We start from the raw sequence: 11633 nt of genomic DNA on the forward strand, positions 1-11633 counted from the left end.
CTTTGCGTAATGGAGTTTTCTGTAAACTTTTTCGAGGCAATTTCCCCCATTGATTTCTTATTTTGGTTTCCGTTCTCCATTGTCCTTTCATGTCTGCTCGTGAAAACTGCATGTAACGGAAACCTGGATGCAACGGAAAATCCTGTGCTTTTTTCTTCTTTTTTTTTTTTTTCAGTTTCGGTATATCCAGGTTTACATATACATAGTTTCAGTTTACAGAAAAGCAATGTTTCGCATTTGTCGTCCGAAATGCTGTTTGTTAGTTTGATGTGGGCATAGAACTTTCAAGAAAATTTATCTGTATTTCATTTCTTTTCATGGGTTTAGAGTGAGTTGTAATGCCCTTGAAGATGGTGTTTCACAAATCTGCATATTTTACATTTCTGTGAAGTTTGCAGAAGGTTACTCTTGGTCGTCATTGAACACACTAAGGAAAAGTTAAATGGGCATGAATGCACAATTATGCTGCGCATTTTACACTCACCAATTGTTTCCAAGTAACATCTGAGCTCTACCTAATAGCAGTGACACAGAGAAGGCTTCTGCATAGCAAGCCCAGCTTCTTTATGCATGGGATGAGAGTTTTATAGTCAGAACCACTATCTCACTTTCCTGTGCTGGGGTACTTACTGCAGTAGATTAGTGGCTGTGGCGTTTGGCTGCTGAGTGCAAGGTTTCAGAATCAAATCTCAGCCACGGTGGCCACATTTCGGTGTAGGCGACATGCAAAAGATACCTGTGTGCTGTGCGATGTCACTGCACAATAAAGATCCCTACGTGGTCAAAATTAATCCAGAGCCCTCTACTACCACATTCCTCGTATCCCAGATGCTGCTTTGGGATGTTAAACTCCACATACCACCTTTCCTGTACTGTGCTGAGGCACTGAGTGCATTGAGTAACTGAAAATCTTTCAAATATGGGGAGCACTTTCTTGTTTGTTTATTTTTAGTTGGTTGTGATTGCTTCCACATCTCTTATGTTCATAAACTAGCATTTAATGAGAGGAAAGGCTCCCGGGAAGCCTCTAAACGTCTGGTCTTGTTTGCAGCCTATGTGTCAGCATCTGGACTTGTGGGCTATGCAGCCCGGCCATGCTGTGCTTATGCCATGCCATACCGTGAAAGGAGAGCTGTCGTGGAGTTTTTCAGAGACTTAGTCCTATTTCGATCATGACTGACGTGTGCTGTATGGTACGGCTACATTTGCAGAACCTGGCTCTGGCCCACCGTCGTCTAGTGTGCTACTGCCGCCTCTACGAGGTCTATGACGTGCATAAAAAAGAGCGCCCCGGTGTGCACCAGCGTGAAGTGTTTCTTTTCAATGACCTTCTCCTGGTGAGTGGCCGGCATGCACACTTCATGCTGCTACCTTTCTCTGCCTGCCCTGTTTAAAGCAGTACTCGGGCAGAGTAAATTGTAGCGATTATATGTTGTCATCGACGTTCTGCTTCCATCTTGGGAAGTGTAATGCATTGAAATCATGGTGGCATCACATACCAGTAGACATAGCCTCTGTTACTGTTTGCAGCTATAATAAGATGGAATCCAGCTTCATCTCCACGCAAGAAATGGCCACGTAAACATGTTAACGCTTTCTTTTGCTGTGTGAAGCAACAGCAGCTAATGCTGATATGCACAATTCCTGTTAATGTATATGTGTGTGTATGCACATGTGTGTAAAGCTTGCTAGTTGATTGCTTTTCTGAGGAAGAGGTTTAAAGAGTTGTCCACTTCATGCAGGTGACAAAAATATTCAGCAAGAAGAAAAACAGCGTCCAGTATGCCTTCCGACAGTCACTGCCCTTGTGTGGAATGAATGTGGCACTATTCGAGGCACCCTGTGAGTACATCTTCATGCATAACTGAGTGCAGAGGCCACCACGGGTTCTTTGTACCGTGCCATAGTGCCGGTCAGAAAGGACATCAGCATGTGGTTAGCTGTGGGGGCCTTTTTGCCTGCAGACTACCCGCACGGGATCAGCCTGACACAGCGTGTGGACGACAGAGCCCTGATGACCCTGAACGCTCGGAACGAGCACGACCGCTGCAAGTTTGTTGATGACCTGAGGGAGTCCATCCTTGAGGCAAGCAGGCTTCAGATACAGCAGTTTCACGCAAAGGTTACGGAGAGGCCTCTTGATGTCAGGTTTGTAGGCTTGCAACCCAGCGGCACCCGTGGCTGCGCATAATCGAGGTGAGACTTAACTATGGTTCTATGCCACCATTCTGTGAACTCCATAATTTACACTAAAGAGGCCGCTGAAGCAGGTTCAGAAGCAACTCGTTCATGCACTATAGGGGAAGAAGAATACACTCGTGGTCATGTTGACCCCTTTCTACAACAGTTTCTCTACAGATTAAAATGAAAGATAGCCCTTCATCAGCTGTGCTGGCTTCTGGTGCTAGTGCGTAAGTGCGATTGCTAGTGCATTGCTGGTGCAGCCAGTCATGCTGCCAGGTGCAGATGAATGAGGAAAGGCATTTTTACACATGGCAAAAGAAGAAGAAAAGGGGCACAACACTGGAATTCAGCTCAGTTTCGCATGACCTCAAGAACTCACTGAAGCTGGCTGTGGCAGTATGAGAGTAAACCTGTAGATCAGGGAAGGCAAGTTTCAGGCCATAGGACGGGGAACAAAGAAGGCTTGAGATCCATGGAACTCTAAGTCACTTCACGTTCTTGTGTAAGTGCGCTTCTTGACCAGGGACAAAGAGCTGCTGGAATATAACAAACCTTGTGATGGGAAGGGTTTTAAGGGCCTTGTTTAGCCCACACAAGCCTGGTGTGTGGAAACTGGAGGGAAGTAGCATAGGTACAGTGAAATCTCGATGGGACAAACCTGACGGGTGCCGCTAAAAATAATTGTATCATCCAAAACTGACAGTCACTATGAAGGGGCACGGGAAATGCGTTCGCACAGATTTTTTGTGGCCTATGGGATTTATTTGCAGCCGCATGCCACCACTCACTATTCGCTTTGCATACTGCAATGCTCATGTCCACATGTAATAGGTACTGAAAATGCCTATTATCCTACATTGTAGGATGGCTCGAAAGTCGATGTTGAGAAACATATTTCTACCAGTAAAAAGATGATTCTGAATTGTGAACTGAAATAAGCATTTTATATAAAAAGTATTTTAATTTTCTCAAATTTTTGGCATATATGGGGTAATCAGTACAAATGTGTTGATGCTGGCCTACTGCCCAGACTAATAAGTTGCTAACGATCTGTAGAATAAGAGGCACCAGTACAGGTGCTACCTTTTTGGACAGTGCAGCACAAACATGTTCAGTTGCGTGTGACAGCGCGAGCTTTATGGAGCAGCCTGGTCAGACTTTCACATAGTCTGGTTGCTTACATGTAAGCGAAGTACAACCAAAATTAATATGAAGGTGCCAGGTTTTGAAGGATTTTGTGTTAGCCAAACAAGGCCTAAAACTTTTACTGTTTGATAAAAGTAGTGGTGAAAGGCAGAGGAGTCAAGAGGCCAACATTGCTCATGCATTTTGTTCGGCCATCTCTCAAATAAATGTGAACTGTGGCAGGGCATTTTACCCGAGTCAGCTTGCCCTAAGGTGAACAGCCACCGCGGTGGCTGAGTGGTTATGGCGCTCGGCTGCCGGCTGGAAAGACGCAGGTTCGATCCCGGCCGCGGCGGTCGAATTTCGATGGAGGCGAAATTCTAGAGGCCCGTGTACTGTGCAGTGTTAGTGCACGTTAAAGAACCCTAGGTGGTCAAAATTTCCGGAGCCCTTCACTACGGCGTCTCTCATAGCCTGAGTCGCTTTGGGACGTTACACCCCCATAAACCATAAACCCTAAAGTGAACATCATATAGTGATTCTGGTCCTAAATGCACGTGCCTTCGCCGCCTCCTCTCCCCCCCATCTTCATCCCCCAGACACTCACCTACACACTTCGTTTTCTTAACAAAGCTGGGATGGGAAACCTGGAAGGCACTGCTGCGAATGCCAGACTGGAAGCAAAGTTCTGCATGTGCAGATGGACGAGATGGAGAGCCTGCGCATTGAAGGTGAGCTGGAGAAGCAGCAAGCGCTCCGCAGCCCATGGGACCAGCGGGACTCTGGACTGGCCGACATGGAGGCCACAGGGGAGGGGGCAGGCGTTGGCGGCAGCACCCTGCTGGCCCAGAGCCCTTGCCTGAAGCGGTCAGCCCTCTCCAACTCGCTGCTGGACCTGCACGACCAGCGTGAGTGGCTGCAGCAGCTCGCTTCCACATGCAGCTGAATGCCCCTCCGGCTGTCCCTCTATGATGTGTTCTGTTCTATTCCAGAAGCCACCTATGTCTTTGTAGCTGTGGTAGCGGTGACTCTCATTGCTAAACATGCTTTTGTGTACGCTTGTAGGCTGCAAAGACATGTTTTAGCTTGAACTTTAATGCACTCTGCGGATAGCATTCACAAGCCACTTGCTGTAACAAAATGGTAACGGATCAGAACTGCAGAAATGCACCATATGAATAAATTATGCACTTGGAGTTTGCAGCAATGCAGAAAATACACAGGAAGCACTGCATGTCCTTCCAAATGGAAAAGGCACTGCCAGATTAAGCAGCAGCATTTTGCTATGCTTTTCCAGTTTTAAAGAAAAAAGGAAACCAAAGCACTACACAGCACTTTGCACTTCATTCTGTACATTGTCTTGTGTCCCTTTTTTTGTCCTTGAAGTATGTAAAATATTACAAATGTAATGAACAAATACTAATTAGCTCCTTTCATAGAGCAACAGTGACCTCACTGATCTACTGCATTGTGCTGACCACTACCCTCTGAATAGATATTCAGAAATGTGCTGCAAATGTCCTTTATTTGATATACAGTGTGATCGCTAATCAGCCCAGGTTCCATGATTATGCACAGTGAAACTGGAAATGTCCGTCCTCAGTTTGAGATATTGTGCATTTTCACACATTAACCCGGGCCTCCAAAATTAACCAAATCAAAATCACTAAATGTGTTACACAAGCAGAATGCCCAAGGAGTCTGCAGGAAGATTGGCAGTATCTGAGACTATGTATGACCAGGATCTGTTGCATCTTGCGATGACCAGGGATGATTATGGTGTCATTATTTTAACCAGCTGCCATTACAGCTTTTGCTGTCGTGTTGGCTTCTCTTGCATTCGTGTGCCCTGTGTCTCCAGTGGTGGTGTGCATGCCCTTCTTGCAGAGACGGCAGCACGGCCTGTTCGTCGAGGCAGCGCGGGTTCTCTGGACAGTGGCATGGTGAGCTGGCAGCAGACAGAGCGGCTGGCAACCGCCTCCAGTCAGTCTCCTTCCAGTCCTCGGCGGCCAGCTCGGTGAGCCGGGAGTCGTCACCCCACACGGTCCAGCAGCAGCAGCATGTGGATGGCACGGCAGCTACCGCGGGTGACGGGACCCGGCACGGCTTCCTGGGGAACCTCTTTGGCAAGCGTGGACGGCACACAGTGGTGACCAGCGCCGCCTTCGCAGCAGCCGCCGCCACACCACCATCAGAGGCGCCGGCAGTGACTGAGCCGCCAGGATAGGCTGTCCGCCTGCCCTCCCCACTTTCCTCTGCCCAAACCCCCCTTCCCAATGTACATACGCGATAGGCCATTTTATTTGCAAATTGACTCTTGTCTCCCCTTCAATGTACAGCAAAACAGATACGCATTTTAATATATATCACCTGCCCTTCCGTGACCCATTTTTCCTTGCCGTTTTGTACGAAAGCCTCTCTGCTCCCCCCTCCCCCCATCCCAGTCCCTTACAATCCCTGCACTCCGAATAAAGGCCCCACTCCTCTTGCTCACTCAGCACGAGTGTGATGCAGTTTTGGCCCACTTTGAGTGTTGCAGGCCACAGTTGTGGGGCAGCTGTGTGCCACACGTACCTGGCCTGCAGAGATGAACTTTTCCTTCTTTTTTCATTTTTGCATCTTCATGCCATGCTGTTGCTGCACTTTTCTGTCTGTTCAAGGAAGAAGAGAATGGCAGCGCTGTAACTGCGCATGTCTGCATGTATAAAGTAAAGAGAAGCGATTAGTACTATGCAAACACAGCAGTGGCGTTAATGCATGTTTAACAGTACCATAATTTTGCAGATTTCACACATTTGCTGCTGCAGTTAGATAAGTAATTGGTGAACTATATGGCACGAGCTTTTAGGAGCGTGTGTACAGCAGGATTCCACCACCATTTGCAAATGGGGGCAGCACAAATCTGATGCTAATCATGTATTCAAACCTACTGGTATGCATACGCTACACTTGCAGAGGTTCCCAGTGAAACTGGGTGCCCTCTTGCTCATGACCAGTGTGTTGCTACCCATGTGCATTTTGTAGTAGAATTAGCCGATCTCAAGGTACCCATTGTGCTTTTACACTTGACGGGCCTTTTTTGAGTGCTATCTAAAGGAGCACGTGGGATTTGTTGTACTGATTATGTTGGACCACGAAATACTTCCCCTAGCAGACGTTGAAGGACAATTACGGGGGTTTTTCAAACATTTTTAATTGATACTCTTATCACATTGCTTAGAGTCCCCTCTCTCCACCACGTCAAATTGTATTTCATAATACTGAGTGGAAACATTTTAAAACAGTGAAAGCAGACAACGGAAACTGTCTATGGCCAGGGACAGTGCTTCGCCTGACTGTAAAGTCACAAATGTTGCCGAAAAAATATACGCATATTGAATGGGTGAGGTAAAGACTGAAAAGGATGATTCCTTTCATAAAATGCCTAGGACAACCTAATACAGCCTCAAATTTTGTTAGGGAAATGGGGAGCGGGTATTAATGTGTGGGGAACGTTTGTGACATCGAGAATGCAGTGTTGCCCATGGAAATCATCTGAACCGAGGCCTCAGAAAAAACTATAAAATTAATTTTGTCAGGAGAAATGATGTATGGCTGCAAAACTTGTTGAAAGTAATCAGCAGTTAGAGAAAAACTGACAGCGTAAATTTCGTTAAAATATGGTGACCTCTTAAAAACCCCCAGAGCTGCCCTGAAATCATGCCCCTTTCTGCATAAGTTCACAAGCTTTCGTGTCTTTTTGAAAGTGTCAGTGAGGTGCTAGGGACAGACCCAGCTGCATTAGTGTGCTTGCCAACCTAAATAGGCCAGTTTGACTTACTGGTAGCAGATTAGGATTATTTTGCACATCCAGGCCATCAAAGCTAACACACTCATGCAGGGTTCAAGTATGTAGTATATTTTGCTGAAACAGAGAAGAAAATATACATGTAAATCACTGATAACGAAGTTTCTTGGGAAGCAACTATCTGATATTAAAACAGCCCTTGGGCCCAAACCATGTTGCTTTCCTACTCTGTTGTCGCATTGATTATTTTATCACTGCAAGTTATTCTTGCGCATGAAAGAGTGAAAAATTAGCAGCTGTGATGCTCCTGTCGCTGACTATACTGGCGCCAGTAGAAGGCTTCATGCTGGTACCTGTTGCTTTGGACAGTATTTGGCAAGCATGCCAGAGTTCATATTGTTTGTGGTGCTCAAAGGTCATGAGTGCAAGGAGTTTACATAGGACCACTCTTCCCAACTTAATATGGCACGCACATTGCTCACATTGTGTGTGTTGTGTAGCGTTTGCAGCATTTGCTCGCGATGTGTGCTTGTGCATCTGTTTTGGGCAAGATGTTTGTAGTACATGTTTTAGTATGCCGCAACATAAGCAGCTCGGCTATGCATTCTTTTCCGTCGTGATCATTTGCACACCTGTAACAGTGCTGAAAGGCTGCCAAAGCATGTCCGGAGCAGCAGAGTATGTATTGCTTGTGATATATGTGCAGATTTATGAGGCGTAACGGCAGCATTAACTTTTGCAACGGCGCTTGCATGGGAACGAATTAACATGCACCAGTCTACTGTGCGATACCGCAGCGGTGGCCTAGTGGCTTGAGCATCCGCCTCGCATGCGTGAGGTGCGGGGTTCAATCCCCAGTGCCGCTGGGTACCAACCGGTGATACAATGTGTACAAGCTTCCCCTGGCCTTGTGCTCTGCTTATTCATGGTGAAATGCTTGGGAAATGACCCCACCTTGAGTAAACGAAAAATACTTATGCCATGGTGCTCTTTGGCCACAAATGCCCTTTCGCCATAAAAATTTACTATCATCTACTGTGCGATGTCGTGCACATTAAAGAACCCTAGGTGGTCTAAATTATCCGGAGCCCTCCACTATGGCGTCCCTCGTAGCCCGAGTCGCTTTTGGACGATGAACCTCATGAACCAAACCAATTAACGTGTACATTATAAACCTTTCGGAGCCGTGCATGTGCAGACGGGGCCTCGGGGAAGCGGAATTCGTAGCGCATTGCACTATGCCAAAACTTTGTTGTAGAAAATTTCTGTATAGTTTCTGCAAGATAACTGCTGGTCCTTAAGGGTAACGGAGTGGATTCCGGGAGAAGCAAGCGCAGCAGGGGGTGGCGGAAAGTTAGGTGGGCGGATGGGATTCTGAAGTTTGGGGCGATACGGTGGCCGCAGCTGGCAAAGCACAGGGTTGATTGGAAAAACATGGGAGAGGCCTTTGCCCTGCAGTGGGTGTAGTTAAGCTGATGATGATGCGTGTTCTGCTGTCGCTGTCTGCTGCTCCATCACCGTAGTGGCACTCCTGCTCGTGTTCACAGGTTAGCGCATCACGGAATCTGATCATGTTGTCGGCGGTGTTCTGTACACATGTGGCAGCAGGTGATGAGGCCTCGGCCCCCTTTGCATCGCCGAAATTTTCTAATAGTAGTATTGAGTGGAATGTAGTCGAAGCTGGAGTGCGGACCTCCTGGCGTGCATGATATTAATGGTGCCGCCTGGCGGATCGTTGTGCAATTAGCGAATTCCTCACCACCACATTTGCACGTGTTAGCAAAAAATTCATGACCATTGTCGCGTCAATATATGGAAGGGTTGACAAAATAATAATCTCGGCATTTCGCCCTTCACTATATTTTGATGGTCGAAGTTATGTGAACAAATGTAATATGTACACGTGCACTGCATCAGAAATTGAAGGCGGTGTTTGCACGTTGTAGTGCCAAAAGTGAAATGCACTGGCATTGTCACCGATAGTACAGGGATAGAAAAACACATACGGCACTGCTGAAAACAGATGCGAAAGGCTATAGCGACCTTCCGTTGTTTTCGTTTATACTGAAGTGTAATCCCGTTTCGGGCCGTAATGGCGGGGCATTTATTTTTATTCAGGCAAGCTGCTAAGTGGCGATCATTCTGTTGCTGAATCACATTCATATGGTGCAAAAGTCCACTGACGTATCGTTGCACCTGCGTGTGCACATGTCCTACCATGCACATCGTTTCCTAATGCTAACAAGGAATTCATGTCCATTAAAAGCTGTGAAAAGGCAATTGGCATATGCTCATTGGTCATCGCAGCTTGTTCAAGCCTGTTAGAAACATGGCAAAAGCAAGCAATACCATCCTCTGCAACAAAATGCGGGTCTCAACATCCATAAGTACAGACCTTCTCCCAAGGTGAAACCAAGAAAGGTGATCCTCGATAATTGAACTTCGGAAAGGACAGAAAATTTATTCAAAATGTCGAGTTCGCACGCATGATGTTGACGAGGCCAAAGCGGCGGTTCGGAGATGCCAGATTAACGAGATTGCACCAACTGAACTCGTCGTGCGTGGGAGACCAGCGATGACAAGTTTGCATTTATGTATGGATTCTAGGGGCTATGGACGCCAAACTTTTTCGTCAGTAGTCGTAGGTGTCGCCCACCGCATGGAATCAGCCTATGCCTTGTAGGTAATTGTACAGTTTAATTTCTTTTTTGGCGTGTAGTTTCGATTTCCATCAACCGAACTCGTTGGGAGGGTGAAACGAAAAGAAAAACCCTTGTTTGATATGTTGGCATTCCGGACATCGCTTATATGTGTTCTTTGTTATGATGCATTGGAGATTACATGGATCACCACGTGGCATTCGCCTACGGCCACTAAATCATTTTTTTTTTCCTCTCCCTAGTTTCAGTTCAACAGCCAAGTGATAGCTATGACGTCAAATGACCATATGGCTTGCGTAAAACATGAAAAACTGTGATATAATAGCTGCTTCGCCGTTTTAATTCGCAGTGTTAAAGCCAGCCTTTCTCAGGAGCCGATGCGTAACGAGTGGAGAAGCAGTGATTATATTCGTTTTCTCGTGCTTCGTGGTAGACATCGTTGAAACCGAAACAGACCAGAAGAAATTCGATTATAAATTATTTAGGGGCTGTAGGCAAATGCTAGCATACGACCAGCGTGGTGATCCATGTGTATGAATGTCTTGCGCATCACTACAAAGAAGGAAACGCAATGAAAAATTTCTTAACAGCCCCAGGTGGACCTGCACTGCAGTGTCTCTCTCACTCCCTTCTCCATCAGGTGTCCACCGAGCATGGGACAGATACTGTCATTCCTTCCTTGATAGCCAATAGTTATACTACGGCGACCGTGACATCACGATTAAGTAGTCTTAAGGCAATGAGAGAGAAAAAATTTATAGGCATTCTCACGTTATCTCCGGCCCTGGATATCCAGAATTCATTTGAGTCGACCCTATAATTGTGACATCGAGGTTATAAAGTCTAAACAGCATATTCTAGAATAAACACGATTATAAATTATTAACTGGACGTAGGTAACGAACCCAAGCCTAGTGTGGCACTCCATTGTACTCGTGCAGTGCACTATAGCTGGATTCACAATTGTATTGGGAATGGTCGGGAACGAAAGTTGCGAACTGGATCACGCAACGCCCATAATTTTCAATGCGAAAGCATTACTAGTCCCATTGCGAGAAAAGCCGGCGGCGTGTGTGTGTGTGTGTGTACTCGCAGATAGTACAGAAAATCCCAGCCATGGCAATGACTGTCAAGTAGCCATACTGTATGACGCGCACAGCAAGCAGAGAACCGCCACTTCAGACAATACATCTCATTCGGCTATATATACTCCCTCTGGCCGACCTCACTGTGGCGCCAGTTTTCCCGGTTCGTACCAAAATTGTGACTACGTAACCATTTGTAAGCGATGACTTGGCTCGGTTGTTACGGTTCCCTGAAGATTCCATTTTATATGCTCATTAAAATTAATGTGAAAAGGAAGACCCAACGCTTTTCCAACTAAAACACCGCTTAATTGGGACACTAACCTTCGAAAACAAACTTTCATCTCGCCCATATCGCGAACCCAACGCTTTTAAGTACTTTAAATAAGCCCGGTTGTAGGTTGCAGCAGTCTGTCTGAACAGCTGATCGGCTCACGTCTGAAAAAACTGCGCTGACTGCTCACAGCTGAGAGCATTTTCTCCGTAATTCCAGAAAATGCAGGGAAGTACTGATGTTTAATTACATTGAATAGAACTTAGAACAAAATATTGTTTGCTCATCATTATTGAGCACACGATTTTTGAAGCGCAAAGCTTCACTACGCCAGCTTTTCGAGCCGTCAGCGGGGCCGCAAGTTTGACCTTGAATGTAGCTAGAGGTCAAACCATGAGCATAACTGGTGGTAGTCCGGTTCGACACCAAGGTGGTCCATAATGTCAAAGTCGAGATAGGGTGTAATAGCCGCTGTTGTAGCTGACGTCATATAGAAGAGCAAGAAGTCGAGGGGTATG

The 11633-nt window shown here is 46.3% G+C and overlaps 1 protein-coding gene across 4 annotated transcripts in view; it reads left to right on the forward strand.

The window, feature by feature from the left end:
* siz (Brefeldin-resistant Arf-GEF family protein schizo) overlaps window positions 1-5806 on the forward strand; it is a 29506-nt gene extending 23700 nt beyond the window's left edge. For 3 of the 4 annotated variants that reach the window (XM_077630970.1, XM_077630972.1, XM_077630971.1), the window contains exons 7-12: window positions 1212-1337; window positions 1743-1842; window positions 1965-2086; window positions 4010-4217; window positions 5197-5252; window positions 5294-5806. In XM_077630970.1, coding sequence (XP_077487096.1) covers window positions 1212-1337; window positions 1743-1842; window positions 1965-2086; window positions 4010-4217; window positions 5197-5252; window positions 5294-5536 — 855 coding nt within the window. In that variant the 3' untranslated portion in view covers window positions 5537-5806. Of the gene's footprint in view, window positions 1-1211; window positions 1338-1742; window positions 1843-1964; window positions 2197-4009; window positions 4218-5196; window positions 5253-5293 lie in introns of those variants that run through there. The other variant, XM_077630973.1, reaches the window with a different exon arrangement.
* Window positions 5807-11633: the final 5827 nt, after the last annotated feature.

Source organism: Amblyomma americanum, chromosome 7, assembly GCF_052857255.1.
Source record: "Amblyomma americanum isolate KBUSLIRL-KWMA chromosome 7, ASM5285725v1, whole genome shotgun sequence".
Classification (NCBI taxonomy): domain Eukaryota; kingdom Metazoa; phylum Arthropoda; class Arachnida; order Ixodida; family Ixodidae; genus Amblyomma; species Amblyomma americanum.